General features: G+C 33.1%; 3 protein-coding genes across 17 annotated transcripts in view; all 3 read right to left on the bottom strand.

The window, feature by feature from the left end:
• Nucleotides 1–1978, bottom strand: part of LOC127064313 (RNA/RNP complex-1-interacting phosphatase-like) — a 52402-nt gene extending 50424 nt beyond the window's left edge. For all 3 annotated transcript variants that reach the window (XR_007781626.1, XR_007781627.1, XM_050995231.1), the window contains exons 1-2: nucleotides 1752–1978; nucleotides 703–778 (exon numbers count right to left, since the gene is read on the bottom strand). Coding sequence is in view for 1 of the 3 variants with exons in the window: in XM_050995231.1 (XP_050851188.1) it covers nucleotides 703–778; nucleotides 1752–1774 (99 nt within the window). In the remaining 2 variants the exon portion in view is untranslated. The remainder of the gene's footprint in view (nucleotides 1–702; nucleotides 779–1751) is intronic.
• A 623-nt stretch (nucleotides 1979–2601) lies between these two features.
• Nucleotides 2602–4689, bottom strand: LOC127064323 (protein DPCD). Of its 4 annotated transcripts, none has more exons than XM_050995266.1 (5): nucleotides 4465–4689; nucleotides 4273–4345; nucleotides 3308–3510; nucleotides 2847–3080; nucleotides 2602–2782 (listed from the first exon to the last, which is right to left on the bottom strand). In XM_050995266.1, the coding sequence occupies exons 2-5, from the start codon at nucleotides 4307–4309 to the stop codon at nucleotides 2678–2680; spliced, it is 579 nt and encodes a 192-aa protein (XP_050851223.1). In that variant the 5' UTR covers nucleotides 4310–4345; nucleotides 4465–4689; the 3' UTR covers nucleotides 2602–2677. The 4 variants fall into 4 exon arrangements, with proteins under 4 accessions (XP_050851223.1, XP_050851222.1, XP_050851220.1 ...); XM_050995265.1 differs by having other exon boundaries at nucleotides 4535–4689; XM_050995263.1 differs by adding an exon at nucleotides 3904–4109 and having other exon boundaries at nucleotides 4273–4676.
• A 270-nt stretch (nucleotides 4690–4959) lies between these two features.
• LOC127064306 (segmentation protein cap'n'collar) overlaps nucleotides 4960–16159 on the bottom strand; it is an 83854-nt gene continuing 72654 nt past the window's right edge. For all 10 annotated transcript variants that reach the window (XM_050995211.1, XM_050995207.1, XM_050995206.1 and 7 more), the window contains 6 exons: nucleotides 9278–9575; nucleotides 8900–9048; nucleotides 8434–8610; nucleotides 8218–8316; nucleotides 7724–8088; nucleotides 4960–7443 (listed from right to left, as the gene is read on the bottom strand). In XM_050995211.1, the coding sequence (XP_050851168.1) occupies nucleotides 7276–7443; nucleotides 7724–8088; nucleotides 8218–8316; nucleotides 8434–8610; nucleotides 8900–9048; nucleotides 9278–9575 (1256 nt within the window). In that variant the 3' untranslated portion in view covers nucleotides 4960–7275. The remainder of the gene's footprint in view (nucleotides 7444–7723; nucleotides 8089–8217; nucleotides 8317–8433; nucleotides 8611–8899; nucleotides 9049–9277; nucleotides 9576–16159) is intronic.

The following is a 16159-nucleotide window of genomic DNA, read 5'->3' as shown; positions in this document are numbered from 1 at the left end:
ACTTATGTATATATATCCTTGAAAACTTGCAAATCGTAATCCTTTGAACGTCTGGCACGATCGTTAATAATTAATTGATAAGGGTGTGACGTAAATAGCTATAACGAATGACCACTTAAAACAAATTTGTTCGACAAACTTTTTCTTACTTCTTCTTGGATACGAAAACTTTCTCATGAATCTCATATTAATTAGTCACTTTAGTAAATTCGATACAGCGCCTATGCTAATAAGCGACCTTCGGACCCAAGTAACGCGTGCCTCCTCACGCGAAATCTCTATAAATTCATATGCCGAAAATTCGGAGACGGAACATTCTTTCTCGGCGAAACATAAAATTTAGAAGATTTTTTAGAGAATGAGAGAGAACAGTAAAAAAAAAAGAGAGAGAGAGAGAGAAAGAAAAAAAATGATCTACGTGGTTCGAGACATATTTTTTAAGAATCCACATGGAAGATCTCGATCCTCGATTTTGCTCTTACTTTTACTCGAAATACTCGAACAGATTTCTATCGGCTCGAAAACAAACACGATAACGTTAATGTACTTTTACAAATTTATGTTTCGTCGACTCATCGACGAAAGAAAGGTCGTGTGTTACACGTACGAACCAATACACTTGCGTGGTCCCCTCGGTACGAGTACACTTTCGCAAGTAAAGCTAGATTACAGGCATGTTTATTGATTTATTACGATACTTACTTCCTTTAGCGGTACTTTAAACGGCAAAATTTTCGTGCCCTTGATCACTTCTCCGTACGGTTTGTACTCGAGCCATCTATAACACCATATAAATAAAAGGTTAAACGAATAGCTTTACTAATGTTATATTTAAATGTTATATTTATATTCTCTCGAGAACGATAAGATTGCTGACGAAATTAGCTTATACTACGTATGTGTCTCTAACGATACGGTTTCTAACTCCGATTAGGCGTTCTCGTAAATTTATTATCGATTCAACATCACGAATGAGACATCTTGGTTAGGATCGACCGATTTCCCAAAATTTCACTTCGAAAGTTTCTTCTCGAATCCTATTGAATCTTGAACGTCGTGTAAATTTAATAAAATTCCACCTACTGTGACAAGATAACTCTTGCTCTTGGGAAAGAACGAAAAAATACATTTTTTCTTTTTCTTTTTTTATATATATAAGATCGACGAAATACAAAAAAAAATCAGATTCAACTGGCGTGTAATGTTTTTTGCTTTCCCGAATACAGCGCCTCGTAACGCAAGATTTACAAACTACTTACTCGCGTCAAATCGTTATATGGTCAATACAAAAAAAAGAGGTCTATCGTTTTTCCCCATTAATCGAATTCGTATATACGATACTACATAACGTTTGATCGTTTATTATACTTGCTGCTTAAACGATCAAACGAATTCAATTGAGACGAATATACGAGAAAGAAATTCGCGCATTTTTGTCGGTCGATAACATAGTTAACCACCATGTATGTATGTCGCGTCAAATAATACACCCTTCCCATTACGTATTACATTTACAGAAAAATCATTTTTACAATTCTATGCGAATTATCAAGAATATAAAATTATTCCCTTTAGAATCTTCGTTAGAAAATTATGCTAAGAAGCATCGATGCGCCGTAGTTGCAAAACGAAGCGTCACAACCTAACCTCGAAAACAATGTGACCTCCATTTCGTTCGCGTAAACAAGCACTTGTAGCTGCTCGACGTTGTTTTACGCCGTATCATCGAGTAAAAAGTATGCGAGACTCACCTGTCGGGTACAGATTTCGTCATAATCGTTGCTAGATCGGAAATTTTTTCACCCGAAAATCAAAAGCATTACACCGAAACGTAGTACCACACAACCACAGCACATGCACGCAGCAGACAAACGCACTCTTGGACGGTCGCGACGCAGAACGATCGATCGATCTCTCGATTTTCGCGCGCAACAGCGTCACTCGACCAAAGCATTATTGGCCAATTCTGCCATATAAACTATTATCGACCGATATGTAAAATATAATATTTTCATATTCTTACGTATAAATACAAACTATTTTGATATAATTTATATACGAATTAACTATTTAAATATAACGCACCTATCCCGATATTATTAGAAAGTAACCTCTACATAAACTTGTTAAGCATATTGTATATATAGTACTTTTATATCTATCTTTTTTGATAAATATTAACAAATTGTATAAATAAACGTATATATATATAAATATATATATATGTATATATATATATAATACCGTTTCTTAAAAATAATGTAAAGATCTTTCGGATCTTCCAGAATATATTTGTTATTACTTTCAAAAATCGTTATTGTTAATGAAACTAAAGTAATACAATGTACGTAATATCTAACATAGTTTGTTTAAATAAATATATGTAGTATTAAAGATTCTTGATATTGTTTCTTGCTAATGTACCTAAAATTCTTTAGTTTGCAATGTAAAATTTCAATTCATGTAATTTTGTATACTCACCAGAAACTTATGTAATATTGTACAATTTGCTTCAATCAATTCTTCTATATATATACATATATATATATATATAGCATAATAATACTGTCACGAAAGCAACTATTGAACATTTGCTATGAGTATTTTAAGAAACTATAATACTCTCTTAATTTTTAGGCAATATCAGGGACAAGGATTATAAAGAAAATCATTTTTATTAACTCGTCGGGCATTGTACTTCTCCTTCCTTTGTTGCTTTTAATGGTAAAATTTCGTTTAATATTTTTTTCTCCAAGTCCAATAATGCAGGTGGTTTCTTGTACTAAAAGTATCAAATCTTATCCTCACATTAAACTTTTAAGAAATTAAGCTAAGATATATCATACCGTGATAATAAGAGTGTTATATTGATGAGTATATGTAATTCTATCCTGCTCAGGTATTAAATTAATACGTTCTAAATCTGGAACTTTTATTTTCTTAAAATATTTTTTGTTGCTCGTACGTATAGTAATAGTACCATCATCCTCAGCTGTTACAGAATATACTGATATTGGATAAGGTAAATTCCTAATTCTCCATTCCAAAGCAGTTTTTGTAATTCTCCTAGTAATAAATGGCTGAAAATATATTTCTACTTATCGTTAAAATTTCTTTGACACAACATACTAATACTAAGTAATAAAATTAGTTAAATATATGATATTCATATTCAATATATAAAAACTAAGATTAATCAATATCTGATCACTTGAACTTACACATTTTAGAATGATATTTGATCGTGTTTTTAAATAATGTAATTTTAAAAATATTATTCTAAAAATAGATAATAAAATATACATACAGCGCTTGAACTTTCCTGTATCCCATAAGTTTCTATATTATTCTGTTTAAGTTCTGGATCTCCTACTTCCACAACCCAATCAGTATTCTTAACGAAATTTCCTTTTTCTTTCCATGCCCTACGTACTAATACATTTGTATCCATATGATATTCTTCCACCATTTCTTTACCATCTTCCATTAAAAAATGTACTTTTCTTTTCCCTACGTAATTATTAAGTATTAATATAAAACAAATGAAAACAATATAACTTTATACGAATATTCAATAAAACTATAAGCTTCTCAACAAGAAATAATATGACATAAAACATGTCGGACTTATTAATTTTCAACATATCAACAATTATCATTTAAAAATAATATCTTAAATTATGATTATAAAAATCTGATGGAAAATTAATATTAATGTTATACATTATGTTTAAATAGCTCGTGATCATGACAGTTGACTATTGATCAAACATTTTTCAGGTTACACTATTATCCTAACACGTGTACATATTAAATAATATCGAAAATATTTCACAAAAATTAATATAACAATTTCCAAAAAGGTTAACAACAGAACATTATTACATACAAAAATTATCTTACCATCTTGTATAATTGCGGTCTTTTTGGCATTTTGAATGCGTTTCAACCATGAATTAGTCGCCATTAGTAAATAAGTTAAAACCACGAGCTATGTATACGATAGATATACGATGAAAATTTTTGTCCACTTTGAATCGTAGGATTCGATTTTACCATCTTTTTATTCTGCACGATATTAGCGACGATTCTTCGGAACGAATAATAGACTATATATATAAATATATATATATATATATATATATATATATATATACCTAACGCTAACATTTTCAACAAATCGACAAATTTAAACAACAAATTCCATCAAAACTTAAAATCAGAAAATGAAACGTGAAACTAGACGCAGCCAATTAGCTCGGTAGTACTTACGTTTATAAGGACGAATAACAACTGTTATAATGTACATAAGTAACGCAACGTAGAGGTTATTGCGTATAGAGACCTAATAAGATTATAAATAAACAATATGTATTGTCGTGTCGAAACATACGCACAAGAAAGTGAAAACAATTTTTTCTTTTTAATCTAATTATATCTGTCGACATTTTTTTACTTTTTTACCTTGTACGTTCTTTATATTACGAATGTGGAATATATTGGTATTGAATGAAATAAGGCGCAATTTTAATACCTGACATATCTTTTATAGTTTTTATCTTGATACGAGTGGGAAATCTAGACATTCGATAATCTAAAAGAAAAACACGTGTTGCTCCTTCGACGGTCAGAATGAGATTGAGCTTTGATTTCGCGTAAACGACAAAAGTGTGATGTCGGCTGCGATGATCTCATTGGCTGTTCATTTACCCGCTTTCTTATCATAATTTCAAACGTATTAAATAATCAAAAATAGTAATTCTTTCTTTCTTTTTTTTTTTATACGTCGTTTTATACATTTATAACGATGGATTAAAATATTTATTGTCGGATAAATTATTTATTCAAAAGAATTATCGTTTATATTTGATTTTATATATAAAACGTTAATAAAAAAAATATATATATATATATATATTTAAAGGTCTTCCTCCAATTGTAATATACAGACTATTGTGGTACTTTCCCCAGTGATTTATTCAATTTATTTATACAATATAGAAATTTAATGACAGATGGAGATCTTGAATGTATTTATGCAATTCCGTACAAATCAGGTTTATTTATACAGTAGCAAAGCAGAGTATTTGTGTATATAGTTTACATAAGAATTTCAATGGTAAAATCTCTGCTTGCAAAGTACGGTACAGCAAAAGGCATCCTACACCCAGTAGTATGAATATAATCGTGCATGTAAATGTTAATAAAGGACTGATTATTATAATTATTATTATTAATTATCGACATAAACTGCATTTTCTTTTTGTTGTTTAATGTTACAATATATATCCAGTTATTACTTTTCTTGTATATGTATTTATATATACAAGTAAGCATATACATAAATACATATATATGTCTTATTTATATTTATAGTATTTATAGAAAATTATACTAACTACATCAATATATACATAAAAAGGCAAATGTGAAATACTCGAACATTTCTCACCTCTTATTTTATAAAAATATCTGTATTTATTGTTTGTTCGTATTTTAATGAATACTCGATATTGTAGCAGTACAGCATATTCATCCTTGATGTACTCATAAAATTGTATCATTTCCTATATATCGTATTTAGATTATATCACACATATTATCTAAACAATTTAAAACATTTCTCAAAGCGACATTACTATGTGTGAAAATCAATGCATTTTACAGATCAGATTGTATAACTTTGCAATACTTGAGCAATGTCTCGATCATTTGCCTTTTATCACCCAATATTTTGCTTACTTTATTCCCATTTAAATGCAGATATAACTTTGCATTTGAATCATCTTTCAGAGCATTATCTCTGAATTTTGATTTCTTTAAATCCTCAGATGGAGCATAATCTTGACTTAAAAGAATTTTAGTATTATAGTCCATGTATTATTCGCATATTTATTTTCTATATTGATTAAAGAAGAAAAGAAAAAGAAGAAGAAAGAAAGAAAAAAGGAAAAGAGAAAGAGGAAGAAAAAAATTACTTTTTATCCTCAATTTATGCACATTTGATAAATCATGCGAATAACGCATAGATTTTGGCCTTTTCATGCATTTTAAATTGCAGTCATAATCGATGGCTTGCATTAACTAATCACACATTTCGACAAAATCGTTATATATGTATGTATAATATTCATAGATAAATATAATCATATCGAAATGTGATAAACCTTTGTTTTTAAGGACAAAGGAATTAAAAAACAGCATAATCACTTATTGTGAAAGAAGTACAACAGTGCGTACTTGCACTTGGTAAAGTTAACTAATGTATGTATCCTAAGCATAAAGCAGGAAGAAGAGTACTGGAATAAGAGATCAATTGCGCACTGATTTGATCGTGGCGATTCTCGTCTATAATTTACGCGTAAAGTTGAGCACTTTTAAACTTTGCGAAAAGAACCAAGTCCAAAAGTAATCATCATTAAGTCTGTCGTCCGTTGTGCAAGTTCATTTTACTTTTTCTGTTCTTAGGACACTTTACCATCGTGCTGTTTTATTCGTTTTAACAATATGCAAATCCAGGGTGATAATTTAGCATACAAAGTTATGGAGGTAGTTGAAGTGAACACGTAAACGTCTTTCGTAAACAACCATACTGGTAAAATCGCTGCAACAAAAGAAGGTACACAAATATTCTTATTTCATACCGTTTTATATAAGTTCTCCAAATCTGGTGAAGACATTACATTAGAAACATCGGTCTTCGATTATAGAACTTTCATGCTCGAAACTTCGCTCTTTGAAAAAAGAATATACATAATACATATACATATAACATTTGACGTAAGTTTCACTGATAAGATACATTCAATGTGAATAACATATATATTACGTCTGCAATTTTATCATCATTTTTGGTCATTATATGACCTAAATCGTAGATCATTTCTTTTTCTTTCCTTATCCAGAATCCTCAATATTTTGATAAATATGTACACGATAAACGTACATATATATATATATATATATATATATATATACAGACACATATATATATATATATATAATATTACGTAGCTCTTCCGATAAGTTTAATACGCGATTTTTGGCAAATTCGTTGTTCAATCGAATAGCGTGCAAAATATGTCAAATGCGAAGTCATGAAGTCCATTCGACAAAAGGATTGTATCGCAAATATATGTCTCTGGCTTTAACACAAAGCTCGTAGTCAACATCATCGTTAACGTTGTAATAGTCCTTATGGACCTATTCGCTGTACAACGACAGCAATATTTCCTGAATAACCAATCGTTTTTATAATACGATCCTTTAACAGTTTCATTCCTTGTGTTCAGGATCTGGTTTTGTCTTCGGTTCCATTGATGAAGGACATGGATGATGAGGATTGGTTTGATTTCTTGGTACAAGCAAGACATTGCCATCGGCAGATTGCTGAAGACTGTATTCGTATGGATGATATTGATTACCATCGGGGTCTCGAAGAGACTAAAAAGATACAAATTATATATTTACTACCGCAACATTTTTTTATTTGATTTATATAAATATACGAATAATTAGCGGTTCTCCAAATTATCTTATCTAATCGCTTTTATATCATTGGACGCTAATAACAGTTATTAATAATTTTATATAACTAAATTAAATGCGTACGTAAATAATCTAACGATCTTACAAAAGTATGTAAACATAATACGTTTGCAAAAAACGCATAAGAGAAAGCGTAGATATTATCTATAAGACTATAATAATTTTTTCTACTGACCTGGAAAACATGGCGATAAAGTTGACTGAACTTGTCTTTAACGCGTTGCCTTTCAAGAAGCATAAAATCATGCTCCCGAATGAGTCTCATTTTACGATCGCGCATCTCCTTCACTTCGTCGGCAAGACTGATAATTTGATCGAGTTTACGTTTGCGACAATTCTGTGCTGCCACCTTATTCTTGCCTCGCCTCCTGATATCACGTATCAAAGATAATTGTGCCTCGCTGAGATCGTATTTGCTTAGACGTTCGTTAAATTCGTCCATAGGTAAATTAATTATGTCGTTCACTGGGATCGGCACGTTCAACGCTCTCGCACGTTTCTCGTCCCGTGTTAAATGTTCCTCGCTCTCGTTCTTTCGTACTAAATTTTCCAAAAAATCAAAACACGTTACACATACGCACACACTTATATATATATACATACATACATAGAGCATGACATTAAATATTGATTTTAAAAAATCAACGTGACTTCAAGATATTCTATTACCTTTCTTATCACGAGAAAGAGGACGCTGGAGAGATGCTGAACTTTCAGCGGGCAAGTGATAAGTATGATTATGATGAACGTGTTCGATGGCTGATCGTCCTAAAAAAATAACAAGAGAAAAGAAAAATAAGAAAAACAAATTAAATTTATATACGTCAGCGACATCATTGAGAAGATATCTAACTTATTTTCTACATCATTTCCGAAAATAATTACCAGATTGATGACGAGTAAAGTCGACACTGCAACTATATTTAATTTCGGACTGTGGACCGGCTGCACCTTCTATCGGACCGGAATAAGCGTTGCCTGGTGCACCAGCACCGACTGTATGCGAGTCATACTCGTATTTCATAGGGGTGGTTGGATGCGCCGTTCCTCCTAAAGGTGATCCTGCATGAAGAAAAAAGAAAAAGAAATAGATAAAGAAATAGAAAAGGAGTTACAATGATATTATTCAAATACTCGTTTTTTTCCGGCTGTTTTTGTAAATTTGAATGCATTAGCAGTTACGTGAAAAAAAAAAAAGAAAAACGAGATACGAATCTAATATACGTCAGAGATTCTATAAAACGCAATAGGTAATAGGAAAAATCTTGTTTAGTTCAATCATTTTATCGGAAGATATTTATCAAGAGAACGCGTATGAATTTTCATATTTATAAGAGAATTTTCTACGAACCGGTGCTTTGCTCTTGGAAATATCGTTTGGCGAACATTTGATGTTTTTTCTGTGCAACCGGCGGTACGGTCCTTTCCGGTTGACATCTTGGTGAACCAGCGTTTCTTCCGGAAACGGAGTAACTGCAGTCGTAAGGCATTCGGTACTTACTAAAAAGAAAGAAGACAAGAAAAAATATAATTTCGAGATTCGACATATAATGTAGAGAAATCATTTAAATATTTTTCTTGCTTGCGGATATAAGAAGATAAGATTAGGACGTTTTATTTATTTTTAAATAATCAAAGAGTCTGGATATTTTCATGTAAATATCTCCTTCAATAAAAACATTCTTCCTGTTAGAAGAATGACCTATCTCAATGAAATTTTTCCATGTACCTAGCATAATCCATGGTGTAATGTGAGTCAGCTTGCGTGTGACTGGAATTAGATCCAGTTTCCATCCACTCCCCATCCGAGAGGGATGGCACGCGTTCACTGCCCATGCTACTAACGGCACTGTCGCTAGAGGCATCCATCCTCTCGTCTGTGACAGCAGGTAAACTCGTCACGCTCGTCAGGGCCGTCGTTGTTGACGTGGTACCACCGGCTGTTTGGACTCCTGGCAATGCAGCCGCTCCGGTTGGCCCAGATGCGTTATTGCTACCATTGTCCAGCATGCGCATGGTGTACATGCCTGAAACAAGAAAATAGTTTTCTTAGTCGTCTTATCTCGTGTTCTTTTAATAACAAACAATATCAACGAGATTAAAAGATTCCTATGTCATAAGCGCAATGAACCAAGAAACAATAATTTCATCCTAAGATACGAATGACGAAATTCCTTTATATTCTTACGAAGCAAAGATTAAATATCGCATCTAACATATGCGTCAAAATGGACATAGATTTTCTAATTTCAGAAAACTTCTTTTTCGTGCTCGTCAAACGAACAATCCGTGAATATACGTACTAACATCAACTGAAATGACTTTTTTGCAATCGTGACATTTTCTACAACCGGTTCCGTAAGATGCCGAGAGGGAGAGAGAGAGAGAGACAGAGAGAGATAGAGAGAGAGAGAATCCTCCTAGCAAATTCACTTTACATGATCAGCACCAATGACACACTGTGAATGCTATACACGAAACTGCGCTATCGAACTCGAAGCTGATATTTGAAGTATCATCTACGTATGTTAAAAAACAAGACTACGCTGTCAATGGTATATTTCTTCTCGAACAGGAAGACATTAGATTTATCGATCGATTAAACGAAAAGACAAATAATTAGAAGGCTCAAGGTCCGCCAATATGGACCGATATTTATATATACATATGCATGTATCGTTGATCGCTATAGAGTATATGTCTTTTAATATCGGTCATTTCAAGCTTGCTTGTTCGTAATTGCGCAAGAAATTGTTGACAAACGACAAACGACGAACTAACTGTTTGCTTTTATTTACGCTCTACGATCTCTCCATTTCGATTATCTTTCCTTTTTAATATTATTTATCTCCTTCGGATAATAATAGTTGTATTCGGACTTTAAACGAGTACTTGTACGCGGGTGGGAATCTTCGATGATTATCGTCAATGAACGAGCGCATGTTGATAGGAATTTCCCAGAAGTATGTATTGAGCGCATCATGGTCAAATCGCGGGACAGATATAAACACGTAACTCGTTTCATGTTTCAGTCATTGATATCAAGTGCTTAAAGAGGTGTTGGTTCGCGTTATTTCTATGAATCTTGAATACCTTTGCAAAAGGATATTTCGAAACGTGAAACGTGTAATACATATTACTCGATTTTATAAGCTCTTGTCGAACGTATTTTATTTATGCTTGTTTTACGGTCGCCGTTTAATTTTTTTTAATACCGTTTCATATATTTCCGATTTTATTATGCAAAGTATAATAAAAAATTAAATAAATAAAAAGAAATACAAAAAGAAAGATTAAAAGAAAAAGAAAAATATAAATATAATAATAATAATAATAATAATAATAATAATAATAATAATAATAATAATAATAATAATAATAATAATAATAATAATGACGATGATGACGATGTTATATTTCCTAGATGACGAGATAAATTATGATTTTTGTTTCCTCCAATCAATTAATTTATTCGATTCCAATGAACGACCATCATAATTTTTCTTCGAAATACATTAACAACGTCGATCATGAGAAATATTAACGTCTTTAATTGAGACACACTAACAATGAACGAAAGCTACGTTCATTAACCTCTTGTTAGAGGCATGAAGGTAAAAAAAAAAAAAAATAGGCGATATTAATAATTAACTCTCGCCTTGGATACACTGTGCGGTATTTTCAAACGAGAAAACGGGATACGATCGTTGGTATCCGAGCAACCGCGTGACTGCCGTGTCCGTTAGAAATGCAAATTCGTAGGTGCGATCGATAAGAATCGATTACGTTCTGCCTCAGCAGATTATAATTAAATATTCAACATTATTATTTACACGATCTCTGGTTGCTTTCGAGGCTCTTTCGATCGTAATATCGTGACGCTATGCAAATCGATTATCAAAATTTGATGACTTGGCATGACTTTTGATATCTTTATGATAACATACGATAATTTCTCTTATCAATGACCAATCGACAGCCAAATTTTATATCTTACGGTCACATGAAAGACGGATAATATAATACAAAATTATATAATGCAATTCTTATTTGCATAAATGTATTACGTAAATGACATGCATTTTTAAAAAACTTCGGAAGCAAAAAATCATCGTCGATATCGACATCGAACGAAAATTAAACGCTTTATCCGCCATGTTCGAGGAATTTTATCTCTGATAATATCTTTTTTATTTTTTGACTTTCAATTTGGATTATAGTAGTAGTTTCGAATTCACAAAAATAGATTTAAAGGAAAATATTTATGAACGATTAGAATTAAATTATCAGAGAAAGAAAAAAATCAAAGATCGAACGTATATAAAGATATTTATACATTATGTATATATTATGTACCGATTTGACGATAAAAAAGAACTCGTTGTGTGTGGCGAGTTCCCTATCAATCGGTCGAACAAATTGAGTTACATGTGGGTCGATGGCATATCGGACACGTGATGCGCCTTCGTACGTATAACGCGATCAAATAAGCCTGCGTTTGCTCACGTACACGTACTTACGTATACGTATTGTGTTTCCCGCTTCGTAACCAGACGATCGTTGGACGCCATTCATATTTTTCTTGGCTTTCGGTCGTATGTCAGGGTCGATAGGTGATGGTATGTATATATTATATATATACACACACATACACGCACGCACACACACGCACACACACACGCAATCGAAAAATGGAAATTATGGATGACGGTGCAATTTTCTTTAAGATTTATTTACTAATCGAATATGTACTCGCAAGCGAATGTGTTCACGAGAACACGAACGTGTTCACGATAAACACGAAAACAGTTTTTATTGGCTCACTCTTGATCGATGATTTCGAATAAAAAAACAAAAAAGAAAGAAAAGAATAAAGGAAAAAATCATAAGAAAAAATTATCTCTATTCGTCTCTCTCTCTCTCTCTCTTAATTAAAAAAAAGAAAAAAAGGGAAGCAAAGGAACGAAAAGAGGAACGTAGAAAAATACACGGTGAAATAAAGCGACGTTTAGCTCGAACGAGAGACATTCTTCGATTGATCTGAAATTACCTACTTGGTATGTACATGATAACTCCCATGGTCGCCATTCAAGCCCTTCCTCTCAAGATTTCTCTATTTCTTCCAATCGATCGATAGTATCTGATATCTTCTCTTTCTTTCTTTCTTTCTGTCGATACGTTTATCTTTCTCAATCGCAAGATCTTCCTCGTTAAATCTTAACGATTTTGATGGTATAGTAAATGCTGTAGTGCATGTAGCAATGCATATTCAAAAATATGTAAGAAGAAGCTCGAAGAAACGAACGAAGACACATTCGAGATATCTTCTTTCCTTGTTGAACATCGAGCTTATACGTTTAACACCTTCGCTCGGCTAAATGTTCCTTTCTCTCTTTCACAATAACCTTCTCGTGCTTATTATAGACGACGAACACTATCACAATGTATATTAATTTAGTCGAAGGAACGATTAAACGTTCGTTAGATTCGTTTCATTGATCACCAAATACGCAAAGACGTATTACGTCTAAGTCGAACTAAGTAATTATCGATAACTCGAAATCGATCCAGATTTTCATAGAGAAGAATTGAAACTTTATATCAAAGAGTCATCTCGTTTCTTCTTAAAGTCATCGCAAGATACGATTGCGAGAAACACTTCTTTATAACTGACACTCCCGTTCTTTGTCACGACACACACGAGTTACGCTGACGACAGATAACGTGTTAGAGCTTCACAGAAATACAAAACATCGTGATGATACTCGAGAGAAAATATCGAAACGATTTCTCGTATATTCGAATACGTTTTAATTTTTCCTTCTATATTTTCCATTTTTTCTTCACTAACTTTAACTCTCTTTCTCTCTTTGTCTCTCGTAAAAATGGATAGAAGTAATAAAAGCAAGCTCGTGAAATCGGTTTCACTTTGTTACAAACTTATGAGAAAGCTCTTGCATACGTACGATCATGAAGAACGCGTAAACATAACTATTTAAGTATCCGCTCGTATCCGCGAGGCTGACCCGACACGGGGCGTCACCACTCGCATGGCGAGAGGCTCGAAAGACCGAGGAGGCTTCGGCTTTTCTCCTCGGCATTGGACGATCGTCGAGGAACGGTGGGAGAGACGATGACGGATCGCATGTCTGCTGCACGAGCGAAACAACGTGCCGAAAAACCACTGACTTTGTGTTAAATAATAACACCGTTCACGAAACTTATGTATGTATTATGTTAAACTTCAAATCGAACTCGATCGAGTAGGTTTCCTTTTTTTCTCGTGTTTCTACGATATCAAAATCGTTTTATTAAAGCATATCTTTTATGAAAACATACGATATGAACTCCGAGATCATGTTCGAACGTTCTTCAATATAACTAATTGTCTCCTTAAGATAAAATTATTCTCGGATAGTATCGTGATATATTATGTATATCTCGGAGAAGAATAAATAAACTGGAGGGAGGCGTTTAACGACGTCTCGTCTAAGGATTTAATCAATTAATAGACGCGTAACGTTAGAACGTAACGTGAGAGTTCTTGTAATGCAATCATACGACCTACGAACATAAAGAAACGTAAGCACATAAGTATGTAGATACGTACGCGGTAGTCATTCCTACTTTCACCGTCGACCGTGGGTGGGTGGGTACTTGCTGAATATCTACACGCAACTAATAATTATTATCGTTCGCATCTATCCGTAAGATTGAAATCGATATACGAGCTAACCCTTTTATTCTTCTTGTCGACAGATCGTAAGTAAAAAAAATTTCAAAGATAGACACGCATTCAAATCGCATGCCAATGGATATGCATGAGAAGCATAACACGTCACGCGTACGTACATACATAAATCGGTATAACGATTTTATGCACCGTTTATTTACGCTTCTACGCGTCACGCATACTAATCACAGCTTAGCCTATCTATAGGATTATAGTTTTTCTTGATTGCCGCTTTAAAATTCGATCATTATCGTCGTTAGATAAAACTCGTTGCTACTTCGTAACAACACGAGACGTTACTTCATTCTAATTCGATCTCTCTATACTCGTTTAGATCTCTTATTTTCTATATTTGATTTAAAAATACACATGTATTCTCTCCTATGAAATGCGAGAAATTCAATCCATCTTGTTATTTTCGAAATAACAATAGGCAGATGCAATTTTTATTCTCGATACATCTCTCTGTGATCTCATCCTCGTGATGATTTCTAAACTCGAAATCCCAAGGATAAGCGCAACGATCTTATACGCTCGAGCGATCGTGCGAACGCGATTAAAAAAAAGAAAGAAGAAGAAGAACGATCGGATTTCCTTTCATCGTCACATTTTCCAGATGAGCAGGAAAATTCATAGTATTTTATGGTATACGAACAACGACGACGCTCTAGATCTCGATGGAACGGTAAAAAGAAAAATAAACGTTGTTTAGGACGAGGCTTGCACACATACGTGTACATTATATGTAAGATATTACAAAAATTGATTTAAAAAGGTCATTCGTAAATGCGATTATCGCGATTAATCGAGTTGCTAATTAGTTTGTCAATGCAATCGTAAAATGATGCGATGTTAAAAAAAAAGAAAAAAGAAAAAGAAGAGAAAAGAAAAATAATCACCTTGTATAAAGTCAACGAGTAATTATTTAAGACATTAAGAGATTGCTTTATTACGCTATCATCTACAGTTCCATGGACAAGAGTGTTCTGTTCTATCGATGATAACGATGGAAATTAATCATAGCTAAATAAGAGTTAAAGAGACAGAGATAGAAAAAGAGAGAGACAGAGAAAGAAAGAGAAGCCATATGTTTATTCAAACTCATTCGTTCGGTTCGCCAAGTCTTTCTAGTACGCCGTATGACTAAGCACCTCGAATATGGATGCGATATCTTTCGACGAATCACGCGTGGCGATAATAAAGAACGCGCAACTATTTATAAATCTTCTTTCGGAAGTTGCCTTCTACATGAGCGAGGCAAAGTTTCCGTTCTTAATTACATTTTAAACACTGGACACGACGATACATAATCTCAAGGAGAGACTCCCGACCAAAATCGGAAATACGAAAATCGTTAGTTTTATTGGAATGTCGTTGTCAAGGCTGGAATACTCGTATCAGAGTACATGTTCGTTAAAAGAGATATACATTTATACACGTATGAGCCCGAGCACGACTACGCACGTAATACGATTCGTTATGACGAACGAGGCAAATATTTGAAAGAATCCGAGGGCAAACTTTCGCTCGATTGAACTTGTAAGAATAAGATCATGTAAGAATAAAATCTTGTTGACTTTGATATCATAGAGAAGAAATTAATATATTTTTATTAGCCGATAAAAGGGAGAAAGAAAGAGAAAGAGAGAAAAAGAGAGAGAGAGAGAACAGTATAAAATAAAATAGTCGGCAAGGACGTTATCTCGAAAAGTTGGAGAACATCTTGCTTGGTTAAAACTCGTCGAATCTCTTTTCTCCTTAGTATTGGATATAAAATCGTTTCTCCTATGTCCGCTAAAATGAAACTCGTATAAATTTGCGATAAGCGTAATCTAAAACGGAAAGACACGTTACCGGAAACGCAAGGTTCCCGCTGTG

This window comes from Vespula vulgaris, chromosome 5 (assembly GCF_905475345.1).
Source record: "Vespula vulgaris chromosome 5, iyVesVulg1.1, whole genome shotgun sequence".
In the NCBI taxonomy this organism is placed as follows: domain Eukaryota; kingdom Metazoa; phylum Arthropoda; class Insecta; order Hymenoptera; family Vespidae; genus Vespula; species Vespula vulgaris.
Note: the sequence above shows the minus strand (reverse complement) of the source record. Positions and strands in the feature narration are given on the sequence as shown.

Excerpts from the sequence above, each read along its gene's own strand:
- LOC127064323 (XM_050995263.1), bottom strand. The coding sequence starts at position 3,967 with ATGGCGACTAATTCATGGTTGAAACGCATTCAAAATGCCAAAAAGACC. Across the intron at positions 3,511-3,903 it reads GACCGCAATTATACAAGATG|GGAAAAGAAAAGTACATTTT; the intron begins GTAAGATAATTT and ends ATAATTACGTAG. Across the intron at positions 3,081-3,307 it reads TACAGGAAAGTTCAAGCGCT|CCATTTATTACTAGGAGAAT; the intron begins GTATGTATATTT and ends ATATATTTTCAG.